At 36.7% G+C, this 18,148-nt stretch overlaps 1 protein-coding gene across 2 annotated transcripts in view; it reads right to left on the bottom strand.

Annotated features, from left to right (window-relative positions):
- Positions 1-3,597: 3,597 nt before the first annotated feature.
- tsc22d3 (TSC22 domain family, member 3) overlaps positions 3,598-18,148 on the bottom strand; it is a 36,357-nt gene continuing 21,806 nt past the window's right edge. Inside the window, exons 1-3 of one of the 2 annotated variants that reach the window (XM_084134121.1) lie at positions 6,674-6,970; positions 6,441-6,492; positions 3,598-4,946 (exon numbers count right to left, since the gene is read on the bottom strand). In XM_084134121.1, the coding sequence (XP_083990247.1) occupies positions 4,689-4,946; positions 6,441-6,492; positions 6,674-6,795 (432 nt within the window). In that variant the 5' untranslated portion in view covers positions 6,796-6,970 and the 3' untranslated portion in view covers positions 3,598-4,688. Of the gene's footprint in view, positions 4,947-6,440; positions 6,493-6,673; positions 6,971-18,148 lie in introns of those variants that run through there. The other variant, XM_084134122.1, reaches the window with a different exon arrangement.

Genomic DNA, 18,148 nt, shown 5'->3' with positions numbered 1-18,148 from the left:
GTCTAGGAAGAATTCCAGCACTGTTAAATAAGAGCACCTTCCCTTCTCCCTCCTACAAAGAGTCTCTTTTTGAGGAGAGCCTAATTAAAGCCACTCAGATAAAGTTGGAGGATCTTTATTGATATATTTATACCCTCCTCATTTAAAACTCATCAAGCTGAGGGACTAACAAACATAAGTTCTGTATGTTCCTGCAACTCAGAGTCATTGGCCAACTTCTGTTGGTATATTTGACCTCTTGCACCAGCCCAGAGATTAGTAAAGAGTTTAGGGTGGAACTACTACAACACTAATATGTGTTTGTGAGGCAACATCCTTTTATGGCCATGTGAAAGTAACTAATGTTGGTTTCCAAATCCTCTTTCTATAGGTGGAGTGTGGTAAGCTTATCACATTCCCACACCCTTAGAAATCTGTAAAAACAAGAGCAATAGTGGCTTACCTCAAATAAACAGGACATTTGGTCTTGTGAACACAAAATGCTCTATCATAAGAGATAGTTGTGTGTATGTTAATGGGAATAAACAAGGCATTGTCGTAGATTATACTTGGAGGCAAATTAAATTCATTAGTCGCCAACTATTCACGGTTTACTGCTTCTGCAAAACAGAGAGATCATTTAGAAGATTATATTTTAAGAATGATCAGACTTTATGGATGAAAATCATTTGGGTCAAACTGGCTTGGGTAGATACTGAGATAAAACACCCAAAGCAATATTAGAGAACTTGATAAGATTCAATACTTTTAGTCTGACTGTATACATTAAGTCTGACTGCAACAAAAGGTCATGAGTTTGTGCATACACAGGCATAAGTCAAAACATGCTGTCGCATCACAGAAAATCTGAAATTGTGGTTTGTACAATGGGAATTTTATACATATCTGTGGTTATGACTTATATGCAACCCAAGTTGAACAATGGGTCATGCACCGGTATTTTTTTTGCCTTTTATGTCTGAAGTAGATTGACCATACGCCTAGCACTACTCTAGAAACCTTTTACAATGATTCTTGTATTCCGCTGGAATTTCCTCAAATGCGTTTTTATCGTCTTATAAGTCTAATATGAACTATATAAATTATATAATCTAATTCTAAATTATATAATGAAAAATTATCATGTATTTTAAATATAAGAAAGTTATATAACTCTTGAATATTTGGATTCAGGCGTCAGTTTCTCTGATGTAATTCAATGGAAAATTTGCAGCAATTTTTAATTACTCATTTTGGTAGCTGGACACCAGTCAGTGCATTGCATAAAAGTAGTAAACACTTTGGGCTCCTAATGACTTTGTCTATTTATACGGTCAACTTACTTCTTAAGGATAAAAAAAAAAATTCCCGAAGTAAACATCTCTCATTTGCCTCTGTCTCTACAGGATGCACCTGGGAGCGAGAAGCTGTTTGTATAAAGTGAGAATGAGGTAACACCGTTTACACTGCGGATCACACTCAATAATTTTCCACAACAGGGTATTAGATCCGAGGCTTAGGAAATAATGTCACTCCACTAAAATATGGCACAAACAGCCTACTCTGAGTCTATATTTACATACAGAACAAACAAGTAAATGTATCAGTGCACTGTAACTCGCTCGCATGCAAACCCGGCCACACTTCACCAGGCCCTGACATAGAAATCCGCCCACTACACCAAACTGAAACAGATGTTTGGGAGTTGCATAACAGCAGAGGTCTTGCAGCTGTTTTGGGAAGCAGAACAAATGCCAGATCACCAGTGAATCCACTCTTGAGTCTGAACATTGAACCATTGAACATTGTCCATGGTTGTTTACTCCAGTCCAGAAATACCATGAACAAAAACTTGGTTACACTTACTTAATGCCTTTATTTACGTATTTTTATAAACGTATTTTTAATGCATTAATTATGCCTGGTAATGCACCTTATAATGCATTGCATGGTCTCGTGAATAATTGTAACCACAGTTATAAAATATTATAATACTAATCTATTAATTGAACACACCTTTAGAAAGCATAATGCATTGAAACACGACAAACAACCAATTTCAGATGTAACAAGGAATCGGATAATGTTATAATGCATTTTAACTTTGGTTACAATTATTTATGAAAAGATATAATGCATTATAATATAACATTGTCAATACCTTTACAATGCATTAATCAGAAAGGCTTTAATTCAATTGTTACCAAAGCTTTATTATTGTTATTTATTTATATTATGGTTAATATTATAATACTATAACATTAGTAGTATTATTATTTAGTTTGTTGGTTACTTAGTTATTTGCCAAAAGACGTTATCTTGTCTATTACACAATGAAGTAACATAATATGAACCTTCAGTAACACTTTAATTTACAGACTCCTTGTTACATGTACTTATTGTATAACAGTAAATTATGCATAATTACAAGTAACTAACCCTAAACCAAACCCTATTTCTAATCCTATTCTATAGTAAGTATTTGTTTTTAATTGATATTACTCAGTATGCAAATGTATAATTACACTGTAACAAGGACAAGGACACCTTAAAATAAAGTGTAACCCAATCTTCATATTCACATAAACTTCATGAATATGTATTCATGTGTTTATTTTTAATGTGTGGTTTGTCTATTCTGTTTGATATTCTAGTTTGATAGATAGCTTGTTGTTAATAACGGCAATGAAACATGAATGAAACATCAGATCAGAGTGCATTTGGATTCTGATATTTCCAGAAGTGATTTCCTTTTAAACCTCCACCCATCTGCAATAGGACCCAGTGGACGTGACCCGCAGGAACCGCATAGTCTTTTGAATATACTTTATTACCGTCTACCTTATAGGAACTTCTGAAGAATACTGAGATGTGGGTCTTACATAGAAGTCTTACATAAGGGAGAGGATTGAGTTACACTGAGCGTGCCTTTCCTAAGGAGAGAAAGATGAGGGTTTCACACGCCATGATCTGTTTTCTCACTATGCTTTGCCCCAAAGCCTTGTGGATGACTACAGCACAGTAGCCATTGTGCACTTAGCTCTAGATCTGTGTATGAACATCTGCAATTAAACCCTTTTTTCCATGTCATTTTTTCCATTTTTAATAGTTATTTTGATAGTCCAGTGGAAAGTCCAAACTTAGCATATTTTATTATCATGCACATGGTGCCACGCTCACTGAGGTCAATGACATTTATCTTTATATATATGTAATTACTGGAAAGAATTTGATTATTCATATAAAGAAGTTTCATTGCATGTAGTAAAATGTGAGCAGCAAGTGATGTCAGTGCATACTTGAATAGCAAATGTCTATCATAAACTACCATGCATGCTAAGAGGATTTTATTGGTCTAAATAATTGCTTTGTGAAGGCCTTATCTTCCATGCATGAACTTTACTCATGTAGTGTCAAACACCTCATCTTTAAAAGACTCTCAGTCTTATATTGAGGCCAATGAAGATTGCTCTGATTTTACATCTCATTTAAAGTTGGAATTTTTATAGATACTGAGAATCTGACTGTAACTTCTAAGAGGTCGTATGCACCGAATATGAAACTACAGAAAATGTTCTTGTCCTTCATGAAGAAAAAGCAAAGGATCTGAGGGTAGTATTTAGTGTAAACATCAGGTTTATTGCAATGTGCATTTTGCATCCATAAATCGTTTTAAAAAAACAAAACACCATGGACACAATAAAGCAACAATACCCATGTTACAAAAAGACTGCTGTCAAAAAACTTCTTCCTGTGAAAAGTTACACATGGTCCTGTTGGCTTGTGAGTATTAGGCAAGTCTTTGGTGGTTAGAAAACACAAAGTTCATTGAAAAACATGTGGCCTCCTTCAGACACCATCGTGCCTGTTAGTTGGTTGGCATAGAGGGTCAACAGAACACACGTTCGACATGTCAGCAGAACATTCGCAGCAACATTATCCGCCCTTCACCTCCGTCCGTTTCAGAACATTTCGCTTTACATCAGGTGCTAATTTACAGAACTATAGCAAATGTATACAGATTTTCATTCCCACAAAAAGAAAAAAATCATTTTTACACACAGCCCACATAAACAAGTTGATTTTGTTCCGTTTCAAAACACAAACAAGCAATAATCCCCATAAGCAGCAGGCCCCATCTGCAGAGATACAAGCGATGCTATACAAATCATATGGCAGGAGTCACCGCTGTGGACGAGAGGACCGGTGCTCCGTACAGGTCCGTCTCGAGCGTCCTGAACTACGGGAGCTAAGAATGTCCACGGCACTAGGGGTCAGTGACACGGAGGGCAGGAACAAGAGTCCCGTACAGCTTGCGCCAGGTGGGGCTCTCGTGAGACTGTGGGGGCATCTCGTAGGGACGTACATTTCCTTGGCTTGACCGAAGATGCGCTCTTGGCCAGCTCCATCAGGCAAACCCCTCTCCATCTCTTCGTGAGAGGGACCAAAGGAAAGCAAGGCTGGGCCCCCTTCCAAGCAAGGGGCACGTCAGTCCCGTTGTACAGTAACCTCAGACGTCTACATCTCTCTCTTTTCCATGTTAGTCCGAAGAGATTGTCGGATAATACAGAACTTGGCCACTGGTACGTCGTAATGCTTTCATTTCAGGTCAGGTTTCATCTGTACAGCCAGCTTCATCTTGAAGTTGCATATCTGGAGGTCCATTTCAGGTGAGAGCTGTGGCTCTGCCCGCCCCATGGCAGAGCCACTTATACAGCAGACCCCGTGCTGATGTACTGGTGCTCGTTGTTCTCGGGGGAGCCCAGCTCCAGAGGCTCCAGGGGGAGGCTGGAGTCTGAGGGCAGACGGGACTGAAACTTCTCCAGCTGCTCTGGGCTCGCCAGGTTCTTCAGCAGGCTGTTCTCACGCTCCAACTGGTTGTTTTTCTCTGCCAGCTCCTTGATCTGCTCCTTCAAGATCTCCACTTCTTCTCTGACTGCATACATTAAGTGATTCTTTACAAGATCCTGCAAGAGAAATACAGAGAATTGAGTTTCCATGATCACACCAAAACATACTCAGACTATTATTGCAACAGATCTGTTTGCATGTGGAATTCATGTATGAACTCAGAAGAATGAGGCTGAGAACTTGGATTAAATCCAAGCTAATTGAGCACATGTATTTTACTCCTTGAATAGCCCAATGAAATAAACTGTCATTCATTCAGGGTTCCTGAATTTGTAATGACAACAACTGTACATTATGTTCTATCATTGTGAGGGAAAGCGAATCCAAGGGGCTGTTTACACAATATCGTTTTTAATTAAAAACTGAAAACTTTGTATGCGTTTTGGCCATTCATTTACACGACAACAGCGTTTTTGGGGCCTGAAAACACAAACGTAAAAAAAAAGATTCAAAGTGCAAGTGTTTGAAAACTAAATCGCTATTGTCTGTAAAGTTAAAAAACTCGAATTCGTGAAAACGGTGACGCCATGCGCATGCATATTACATGTTCAGTCTATATGCGCGTAGTATTTCTTTACAAAGTCACATCGCCAACTACTGGCCTAGTATGAATACAGCATTTTTTTTGTTTTAGCTGATCAGTGTGAACGGGATCTTTTGACAATGTTGTCATCTGTATGTGAAAAACGCAAATATTATATAAATGTAATGTTTAGTAATGTTTAATAAATGCATGTTTCCTATTTGTATTTGAATTTTCTTCTTTTTTTTATGTGAATAAAGTTATTGCAATTCAAATGTTTGCATCTATTGTGAGCATGATTTATATACTGTAAGACAGAGTAATTGTTATACTTTAATAACAGATCATTTAAATATTATTTGTACCAGATATGGTAGTTAAAGATATGCATTTGCTTTTATAGTTAAATAGTACTAATGAGTTTAATACCCTTTAAAGGGGGGAAAAAATGGTTACATATATTACTAGGGGGATTAAATGGGTTAACACACTTTTACTATCAGGTAATTGTGATGTTGGGAATTTAAGAATAATTATCTAAGAATTCTTTAATACATATTTATTTTGCTAGTTAATTATTCAAATGTGTCTCTGGGTTAACATAAATGTTTACATATATTGTGAGCATTATGTATATACTATAATGAGCAAGCTTAATACATTAATAAAAGACTTTTCAGATTATTTGTGCCAAATATGGTAGTTATGATCTGCTTTTCATTTATAATTAATAGTAATGTTTAATAAATAAATATTAGTAAATAGTACATTTAGACTTTTGGTTGCAGATGTTACTGGGGGGATTAAATGGGTTCAACAATTACTTGCTTTATATAAAATGGTGCATGTGGTGTTGTACAGCAACCTTTGACTTTTATTGCAGGTGGGCAAACAAAGCATATGCAATGAATGTATATGCAGCAGCTCTAGAGCGTGCCACAGCTCTGGTTACAGCCTACACAGAAACTAGATACTTTCCACTGCAATTCACAACATCTGATCATAGTGTTAAAAGAATAGATCTTACCATTGCTTGTTCGATCTTGTTGTCAATTGCCACAACGCTTGCGCCAGAGGCACTGCAAAAGACAAAGACACAAAGTATTAAAACGCAGTTCAGACAGTGCAGTAGTAAACAAGCTCTTAGTGCGTGAGACCTATTCTGTGTCGATGCCGCAAAACAGCAAACTAAGATTTATGACCGACTGTAATTCCTGTCGACTGTCAAAAGCATCTAATAATCTCGTAAAATCGGCATACCTGTTGTCTAGTTTGACCGACACTACATCCCCTCCAAGGAATGATGAGAAGAAGGAGATGGAGAAATTGTGTAGCTGATAGACTGCGAGCTCCATTGGCGTTTTAAACATCTCCGTGCTCATGTTGAGTACAAGACCCGTCTGAATAATACTTCTCGCCACGTTTGCGACTTGTTTGAACACGATTTTAAGATCCTGGTTGTTTGTGTTGCGTTGCTCTGTTGCAATACGCGCAGATAAAACCGGGCACTATGAGTGAACTAGGAGCGGTTTCAGAGAAACACTGTCGGCAAGTGATGCTATTTCTGCCGCAGCGGGCTTTTATACTCGGCTCGGTGACGTCACATGACGCGCGCATGTGTTATTCAAATGAGGCTTGTGGCATAGATTTTCGTTTTGCCCTCTCACTGAACTCGCCTAAAGAACACACAGCATGCAGCAGCAGCAAACCGCGGGACAAACCTCCATAACACATCAACACAAACAAGACGTTTTCCGCGTTATGACATGCCTCGTGAAATATATAGCTGCCCTATGACCAATGCACTTGTCTTATCCATGTAAAGTTGTCACTTGAAGGAACCACGCGTTCCTATAAACCTCAGTAATTTGTTACATGGTGAAAATCAGTAGCCTAATTGAGCATTTTATTAATGGTAAATTGACCGAATTGGTCTTTCAATCGATGCCTCCAGGTCTTCATAAGTTTATAGTTTTGTAGTTGACTGCTTAGAGATACGGAGAACTGGATGGGAAAGTTGAATCAATAGAATTTTCTCACAACACTTTTTTCCATAATATCTAACTTCAGCCTTTAGTGCCTCTAGTGGCCAAACTGTGTATAACAGTCATAAACACATGCTCAACCAAACTTGGAATCAAAGTCACTGGCACTTTGATATCAGTAAGCTAATATTTGCACATTTTGCTCATTTAGAACATAAACACACTGTTTCGCTGTCCATCAGTTTACTTTTTAACATTAAAGCTAATGAGTCCATAATAAAAGAATACAACAGTAAAGTCCTCAGCAAGTACATTTTAACACATTTTACAACGTTGCAGTTATAAAACAGTGTGAAAGAAACCACACCAAAAAAAACCCCAGAAATTTTAATCCTTCTAAAAATACCTGCCTGGTGTAGACTCAAAATGTAAATATAACTATATAATAATGTAAACTATAACAAAATCAAACTTATATTTTGTCCAACTTATAAACTTGCACAGCTTATAAACACGTAATATCTCCTTTGTGAATTGAATTTTTGGGGGAAATCATTTGATGGGACATGCAACATTGCACAATGCAAAGTTATGAAAATGAATCTATTATGTCACAAAACGTAATTTTACGGACATTATGGACTCTTTCTCTACATTTTACCATCTATCATCTATCTTTTCTGAGCGGAGCAAGAATTTGTTTGGATCCTAGTGTAGCCCTTTAAAAGGGGACGGCTCAAAGCTGATCCTCCTAATGAGACTTTACAGAAAAGCACAAATTAGTCACCGTAGTGCTGTCACTTTCCATTTCATGCAGAGTTAGTTAAGCTGACAGATTAGATTTCCGAGGAACGCTCCAGAAAGAGTTAACCGAACTCCTGGTGAGCTGTTACAGTCAGGATAATTGGCAAGTGCTTGTACAGTTTGTACTGTATGAAAATATTATAATTCCTCAGACGAAGAGGGAAAGACCATGAAGTGGCTTCTTAATTTGAAGAGTTATGCCTCGTGAGAGTCTGCAGGCAATGAAGTGTCAACAGAACCTCCCTGTTATAAAGTACTGCTAATGGTGTGTTAATCGTCGTCATTTTAGTGACGTGACAAAACTAGGACAACCAGCCTCTCTGGCAAAGAGAAAGCTACATGCATTACATTCCAAGGAAACCGGGACTGACAAATCAATTTGCTTAAAAACTGTTCAGTATTGAATAAATGATAACTTTCACATTGTTTTGATGCAGCTAGATGAGCAAACAAATGCTTCATTCAGTCGGCACTCGTACATCACAGTAAACACAGATGTGCCATTGTACAGTATGTCTCCGTCTGTCACCATGGCCAGGGTGGAGATGTCCCAGACACTCTCCGATAAACAAATGCTTTACACTGCTACTACACAGTTTAAAACAAGGTTGGAAACTTTAAGACTGGTCTCAGTGTATATATATATTATGTTCAATACAGTTACACTGAGTGGCACTAATTATTTACACTTGCAACAAGACTTCATTTAATAAAAACCCACAAAACAGGATTAGAGTTCTCAAGACACACCTAACCATACTTGGTTTACTTAGTTAGCATTTGCGTACTCAAGAACACACCAATAATCCCTACGAAAGAATGTGTGGAATGACATATTTTTAGTCTGTCGAGTTTGCATTCTGTGAATAGCTGCTGCTTATTAGGTCAAAAAATTAAATCTAGTTTCTTTAGGAGGACAGCAATAGAGAGACCCTCGCCATAGTGAAGAATAAAATATGTAAATAACATCATCAGTGTAAACTCTTGATTTAGTATCCTACGAATTGGAAAAACAAGTTATGCAATACGTCTGTAAGTACTTTGTAACATGATCCACAGACGATGAACCCGGTAATGCACTTTGCTGACTGTCTGTAACGTAACGATTTTCACACCTTGTAGGGCAAGACCTGCAGTATTCGCCAGTTTGAGTGGTTAGACCAGACTAACTTTCCTCGCTCACATTCACACCTACACAATTAATCCATCAGCTGTCAGTTGTAATGATACACTCACGCAACATTCTTTCACTTACCGCCTGTCCCTCTTCTTAAATAGACTAGGTGAGTAAATAGGTGGCAGACTCATGGCTGTTGCTCTGTGGACGGTCACTATAAACAAGTCTCTGCGGATGCAGCCCAAGATGCAACCTTGCGACTCGAGCAGCGTGGATGGTGTGAAAATGTCCCATTCTCTATTAGATGGGAGGGAGGTGGACATACAGAGGAGATGTGTCTTGTTTTTCTCTGTTCACTGTCTGTCTGTCAGAGATATGGAGAATATGGAGAATTTCTTTTTTTCCACATAGGAAGTTTGATTAGCGACTCTCGTAGCATCATGATTGAGAGCAGAATATTTTGAGTATGATAAATGATTAAAGTCAACAAAATGACAACGCTATACAAATGGAGTCTCACTGTACCCTGCTTACACCTGGTATTGGTCGATCGGATCACAAGTGGATGACGCTAAATACAGGTGTAAACAGGGTCTAAAACGGTTTGAGCTTGTCCACTTTCAACCACTTCCAGAGGTAGTTGAAAACGCATTCATCCGGATTGCTTTCGTGGTGTAGACGCTCATGTGGTCGAATGCATTCGAACAGCCACAAAAGATCACCTACTCTACACCTACGGAATTAATGCATTATGGGACGTGCACTAGCCAGACGGGATTTAAACTTTGTCAGCTAAAGACCCAAGTTTGGTTTGAAGACGAAAAACGCACCAAGCACGATGTTCTCTCACCATTCCTGGTTTCTAACACGCATTCACAGCGTTCGGCGTGATCTTGCGGCTTTCAGAGCAGAAACGAAAGCTACTGCTCTCCGTATGTTTTTTCTGTTTTCTCCGGTCGTGTTCATATGTAAATTTCATCCAATAAATTGAAAGATCTGAAAAAGTCCATACATTTACCCGCCCATAGACCTTCCCCTCGAAAAACTTACGACAGAAGTGGTTGAAGGTGGACAAAAGACACGGATTAAAATACCAGGTGTAAACAGGTTTGTGTCTTCCTTGTCTGATTGTGATCAGATAGTCCAAAACTATCTTAATATCAGGTGTAAACGAGGCAGTTGTTGCTATCTGGAATTTCCAAACATATTCCGACTCAGCAAAAACAGCAAAATTTCCGTCTACAATTTTCCATAACGGTTTATGGCAGAAGTTTGTTCAGTTTAAGTTCCCTTTTGTAGGATAAGAACAGACGTGCTTCAACTTTTATGTATATACCATGCTCATTTCTCAGCAGACAGCTTTGTTTTGTCTGACTGTCTGAAAGGACTTATGCGTGACTGCAAAAAAAAAGCAGTTATGAAGCATGCTATAGTGATTGGGTGTTTGTTTGCCCTCATAAATCATGTCGGTACAGGAGATGCGCATACAATGTGTTATGTAAAACTTTATTTCCATTGCTTTAATCTACTAGATACATTAAACTGTCTAATTGAGCTGAGTCAAAAACGCATTACTAATTCTTACAGACGTAATTCAGGTCAGCCTGAAGGCAAGTAAGGTGTTTGTTTGTTGGCGTCTGTAATGTAATTTAATTTCATGTTCCAAGAGTAAAACTTTCCTTTTGAACAACGTGTGCGAATTTGTTCTGCTTGTTTTTTCCCATGTCAGGATGGCTTCCCCATGTATTGTGCTTTCACGGAAGCTCTTGACTTGACCTACTTGAGCGTTAATAGCGTTAGTGCCAGGTCCTGCCTTAACAGCCAATAAGATGGCAATTTAGGCCAGAAAGATACAAAACAGAACATTCGTAGAACTTTGACATTTGTAGTTGTGAGAAACGCTACCATTCAAAAGTTTAGTTTGGTAAGATTAAAAAAAAAAAAAAAAGTTATGTTAACTTATGTTAACCAAGGCTGCATTTATTTATTCAAAAATACAGTAAAAAATATAATGTTGTTAAATATTATTGCAATTTAAAATAACTTTTTTATTTGAATATATTTTCAAATGTAATTTATTCTATGATGCAAAGCTGCATTTTCAGCATCATTACTCCATTCACATGATCCTTCAGAAATCATTCATGATGAGTTGATACTCAAGAAACATTTCTAATTATTAGCAATGTTGAAACGGTGGTTATTATTTTTGTGAAAACTTTGATTTATTTTATTTTTTAGGATTATTTGATGAATATAAATTCAAAAGAACAGCGTTTATTTGAAATATAAATCTTTATATATATTTACGTTTGATCAATTTAATGCATCCTTGCTGAAAAAATAAATTAATAAATAAAACATCTTACTAAACCCAAATGTGTTTAACTGTAGTGAGGGCTTGCATCCCTGTGCAGTGCTCATGAATGCCTGTTCCCATTGACGTGATGAAATGAGGTAGAAAACAGGTTATTATATCACCCATGCAGCAACTTGCCTGCAGTGGCTGACTGAGCAATTATGATTTAGTGCTATTATCTTAGTGCATGAAGCAGCTGCTTATGTAAGACTTCATTTTTTTAACAGTTATAGAACCGCTTCGAATCATACAGCAAGTATTAGCAGATGTTTACCTTTACAGCCCAGGTGTGTCACAGATCCGACCCTCTTTGTTATCTGTCTAGACAAGACTCAGTGTGGACTAGAGCGCTTATGGGTTTGATTAACTTCTCTGTTACCCAGTTTCCAATGGGCCTCATGGAAATTCTGCACAGCCTTCACTAAAGACCCAATCTGTTCATGACAGAAAGCACAGGTCCCCTGTAATACATTGACTTAGCCGCTTGAGGCTGTTGTGGACATTCAGATCCCCTATTCCAGCTGGATATTTACACCCGCTTGAGAGCTGTGTCATCTCAGCAAATGCAGTCATCTGTCTTTACGCTACTAAAGAGAATCTACTGCCCTCTCCTGTTGTATGGGCTTGTATTTTCAGATTTACAAGGTACAACAATGGGCTCATCCTACCGAAATAATGGTATAGATACAGTACCAGTCAAAGTTTTGGGGTTGGTATTGGTACGAATGAATTTTTATATGTATATAATATATATATTAAAGCTCTCTCTTATGCTCACCAAGACTGCATTTATTTGATAAAAATACAGTTAAACCAGTAATATTGTAAAATATTAAAATATAGTTTAAATTATAAATTATTTCTGGGATAACAAAGCTGATTTTTCAGCCATCATTCTAATATGCTTTCTAATTAATATGTTCATTGGTGCCCAAGAACATTTCTATTTTTATTGATGTTAAAAACAGTTGAAATAATTTTTTTGTGTAGAAAATTAAAAATAAATATGTTTGTGACAATGTACAGTAAAATTACTTACTGACTTTTTTAAATCAGTTTAATGCTGACTAAAATTATTAATTTCTTTGAAAACTTTTGAAAGGTAGTGTACGAGTGACATTTTTTATTTGTTGACTACAAAAACTTAAACGCATCTCATTCAGATACAAACATAAATTGACTCTTGAATGCACATTGCAGTCTTATTACTGTGCATGCAAAATATTATGGAAATAATTGGTCTGCTCAATGGTGGCATTTCCAAATTACGTGACAAATTACGCCACTCCGACTAATACATCAAAAGTATGAAATGCAGGAATGACACATTAAGTGAGTTAGAGATAAAGCTGCAGTTTTGTCCCTTATGTCCATCTTTTTAAGAGTACTGATGGCGCCACAGAGATCGAGTTTAGGCTTTTCAGTGAAAAATCTATGAATATCTTATAGTTGTCCCAGTAATAAGGTTCCCTCTTAAAAATAAAGGTTCTTTATTGGCATTTATAGATCCCTGAAGAACCTATGACATCACTGGAACCTTTCCTTTGCATAAAAGTTTATTTAAAAAAAAAGGTTTAAGTAGAGTATTTAACACTGACCGGCATGTTTTCATACAGAGTCCAGTGGGAGAACCTTCTCCCCAATAAAAATGGCTGTTCTGCACACTTTGTAAAACTATATCAAATCGCTCTAATTTATCTGTCATAGATATTCAAGCAATAAAAAGAGGGAACACTCTAATGACACAAGTGTCATCATTATCATCATTATACCATCATTAAAGGAGAACTCCGGTCAATTTTGTTGTTCTCTGTACTGACAGCACTCCAAATTTACAAAAAAAAATGAGCTCAATGTTAAAATTGACCAGAGTTCTCCTTTAACATAATCATAAACATTAGTCCCAAGGTTATGTTGAATAAATAATATCCATTCATGTATTCACAAATCAGCACAGTGAGATGATGTAAATATGAGTAGTCTCCATCTAAGTGATGATCCTACTTTCTCATAATACAATAAGGTCAGAGAGTAGATCTGCCTTCAGCTCTGTACGGTATGTACCAATGATCCACGTGTTCAAGCAGCTCCTGCTGTGCAAACATGAAAAGAGATCATTCCAGATGTGTCTGTACACTCTTAATTAATAATGCATTGTTTTCTGCAGAGAACCATCAGAGCGTGTTACTCTTGCACGGCTGCTCACGGGTCATACTGATCAATGCCTCTCACTGCATGGGCCGTGATCTCCCATGGGCTCGGCAATGAGGAAGAGCACCTTCCCTCAGAAAGTGGACCTTGCATGCCATGGCAGGCTTATGTAAGCATCTGCAGCCTGGTCATAAAGTCATTGCCAATGCAGCAGTTCCTCTACAGCAGTGAAATCATCAAAAATGCATTAAGGCTGTTGTATATGTTCCATCAACCTTTCAGAGTTAGCACATATTCCAATAATAACCAATACTGTATAATAACCAAGTCATTCTAAACACGTACAGTCTAGCTGACAAGTTTGATTTAGATGTTCTTGGTGTATGATTTCAAGTGATATTCTAAAGTTACAAACACAAAAATAGATAGATTTTTATTATATATATATATATATATATATATATGTATATGTGTATGTATGTGTATATATATGTATGTATGTGTATATTATGTGTATATATGTATGTATGTATATATATATATATGTATGTATATATGTATGTGTATATTATGTGTATATATGTATGTATGTATATATATATATTTATGTATGTGTATATATATGTATGTATGTGTATATATATGTATGTATGTGTATATTATGTGTATATATGTATGTATATATATGTATATATATATATATACTGTATATATATATATATATATATATATATATATATATATATATATACACATATATATACATACATATATACACATATATATACACATACATATATACATACATATATATATACATTATATATATATATATATATATATATATATATATATATGTATATATATATGTATGTATGTATACATACATATATATATGTTTCTTGAGCACCAAATCAGCATATTAGACAGATTTCTGAAGGATCATGTGACACTGAAGACTGGAGTAATTATGCTGTAAATTCAGCGTTGCCATCACAGGAATAAAATAAATAATAAAAAAATATTAAAATAGAAAATGAATTCAAAAAGTTCTGTTAAATTGTAATAATATTTCACAATATTATTGTTTTTACAGTATTTCTCAACAAAGAAATGCAGCCTTGGTGAGCATAAGAGAAACAATTTCAAAAACATTTTACTGTTTTATATATAATCTTATATTTATTATATGAAATAATATATCAGATTTAATAAACTAAACTAAAAATGATTTTATTGTAAAGCTCTTGTGACTGGGGAGGGGATATCAGCTGAAAATTTCATTACTGGACACTTTTAGCCTGAAAGGGAGTCTGTGGGTAGCCAGTGACTTCCCTGCCTGCAAAGTGGCAGCAATGCTAGCGAAGCCCCAGTGTTCTGGCCTCGGAAGATAAGTGGACATGCCAGGAGAAGGGTGAAGCATAAGGCTTCTGATGTCAGAGCGTGGTCATTACATCCGCTTTAACGTAGATCCGCTGGCATCAACACAATGTGCAAAGCCTGGCGGTGTGCCTCCTGCTAAATCCATTCATTAGTGCGTCTCATCTCAACTGAAAACAAAACGTGTGTGTGTGTGGAGCGGTACTAATTTATTTTATCAGGTACGGTTCAGTGTCTGTTGGCTGGGGATCTTGCCGTTTTTATTCTGCGCGACCAATGAGGCTTGAAAACGAAAGTAAATCAATTTAAAACATAATTGTGTTAATCAGTGCAATAAAAGGCCACCATAAATCACCCAAAAGGCGACTGTATTCCTGTAGTGAATCCTGAGAATAATCATTCTTTATTTACTTAGAGAGAAAACATTTTTTTGATTTACTTTCTTGCATTGTATAATCTGCACTGAAAGAATTTGTCCTCTAAATCATATGATGTTGTCATCGGATAGTTTCCAAAGACAACACAGACAAAATGCCTTTGACACAATTGAACCATAAACCTTAAGGCAAACACTGATGTCTAAATAACTAAGGAACACGAGCAAAGGTTAAAAGAAAGATGTTATCTTGTATGCATGTTGACATCACAGCGTCTATACCAGGCCGGATGAGATCCATGTGTTGGCTGAAGTCTGCTGGCAGCCGGGCAAGGACGATTTACAGCACCTTAAACTCTCTTCCCCAAACTCATTCCTCTCTCTTTGTCATGAATGGATCCTAGCTAAAAAAAAGGAATTTCCCAGAAACGTGGTAACCTCACTCACCCTGAGCCATAACTGAAATATAACCGCCTCTGCCTGAGTACAGGTGTTTGTGTGCGTGTTTCCAGTTATGTATGTGCATTCAAGCAATTACCTCTGCAGAATGAAAATGTGTTATCTTGAGGCTTTGTACATTCTTAATCTCCTTTCTCACAAAAGGATTAAACGTATGAACTGAAAGATGATACATGTGCAGGTAGCAAAGGCAGTGACATAAATGCTGAGATCAAAGTCAACCAACCGGACAGAAACACGTAGTTCAACTGAACGGTGCAGAGATGCTGTTTTCTGATGTGCAGTGTTTTTACACGTAGCCAGCTTTTGAGCCAATTAGCTGTCAGCATATATCTCCAAACAATCTAGAAGCCTAGTCAGACTTGGTGATATGCTGGCATGCAGCTATTTTGCAGAAACGAGCAATGTTCAGATGAGTCAGGGAAGGTGGAGACCATATGCTGCCCAACAGCATGAACTACACTGGGTTCGCGTACTGGCCTTAGATGATCTCTGATTATCTAACGTACATCATGGGGGTATTGGTTGGGAATGAATGCCTCAATTTCCAATCTTGTGCACTAGAGCTATCTGCCGTACTTTATTGTGACTGTACAGCACCGAGATGCAGACGCCTTTAAAATGCAGACAGTGTGCTTGACTAAACTGGATTGCAGTGAACAACACACAGATTTTTCCACTGAAACACTGTGTGCAAAAGTGGCGCAACAGTTGATTTGCTCCATAATTTGAGAACCTTTGTGTGCCAACAGTGCGTGTTGAAAGACAACTGCTTCTCTCTACTCTGCAAACTTAATATACTGAGACTGAAACAGATCAATGCCATCAAGAATGTGTCTTTCGAGACATTGTTTGCAGTTCTTAGTCACTGTAAAAACAAGCCAGTTAGTAGAAAGCCAGTCTCAATCTAATGCAAATACAAAGGGCGCAAGCAAGTTCAGTGTATTTGCACACAAAGGGTCTCATTCATGAAACACGAGCAGAACGAATTTTTGTGTAAATCGTGTGTAAAGTGGTTCTGGCGTAAATTTTCGGATTCATTAAAATGTTCGTATTTCCCAAATGTTAGTTGGTACGAAAGAAATCTACACCTGCTCCCAGCCACGCGTAAATAGTACGTTTAACATCCGAACGTTTTGCTCATTAATAAACTGCATTTTAATTCAACGTAATCGGGTACATATTTACACAGCATTTTGAAAAAGTATTATATATAGTAATTACATACGGTTTTTCTTTTTACTTGTATTACGAGAGCCAGTAATAGCATCTGCAAAAGGAACACAAGTCCACAAGTTTTTTTTATTTTTTTATATTCAAGCTGTTTTTTTTTTTTTTTTTTTTTTTTACAAGTCCGCAAGTTACAAGTGTTGCAGTCAAGCTTCATGTCGAACCATTTTCTTTTCACTTCTGGGACTGTTCGATTAAAAGATGAAACTCCATTAACTGCATCTGTAATATGCTGCCAAGCATTTTTACCTAAAGCATGTAGCCTATTACCTAAAAAAATCCTTTTTTTTTAGGACCTGATACGCCACTATGTACGCTTGAAAATAAAATGTGGCGTTTTGAATGAACTTCTGATAATAAAACTTCAATTTCTGCATCTGAGAAATTTCTCTTCTTCATTCGCTTTTTTTTTTTTTTTTTCTTCCAAAATTATACATGTAATAATACAATAGCATTCGCTTTTGAGAAGACATGTTGAAATCCTTCGTTTCGTGTCATAATATGATGCCCATATATAGCTGTCAGTCGGTTTTAATTGGCGGGATTTATGGTAATTGAGAATGAGCGTGCACGCGCGTCCCATTTACGAGTGATTGGAATTCATTAACCCACACACACATTTCACTATCAAATCTGACGTTTACGAAGTATTTGTGAATCAGGAGAAGAATTTTCGGGAATGTCTCTTTACGCGCAAATCACTCACATATTTACTCGTATATTTACGAATGTTTCATGAATGAGACCCAAAGAGTTTATCTTCACTTTCTTTATCTCTCAGTCACTGTTCATGATTATTCCATTTTTTGTTTACAAATAAAATATATTATTAGTATTTTCCATAAAAAGGACTTGATAGGATTTTTAGCTCAAA

The sequence above is a fragment of the Abramis brama genome (assembly GCF_963993115.1).
Source record: "Abramis brama genome assembly, chromosome: 13".
In the NCBI taxonomy this organism is placed as follows: domain Eukaryota; kingdom Metazoa; phylum Chordata; class Actinopteri; order Cypriniformes; family Leuciscidae; genus Abramis; species Abramis brama.
The sequence above is the reverse complement of the archived record's forward strand: the minus strand, read 5'-3'. Positions and strand labels throughout refer to the sequence as shown.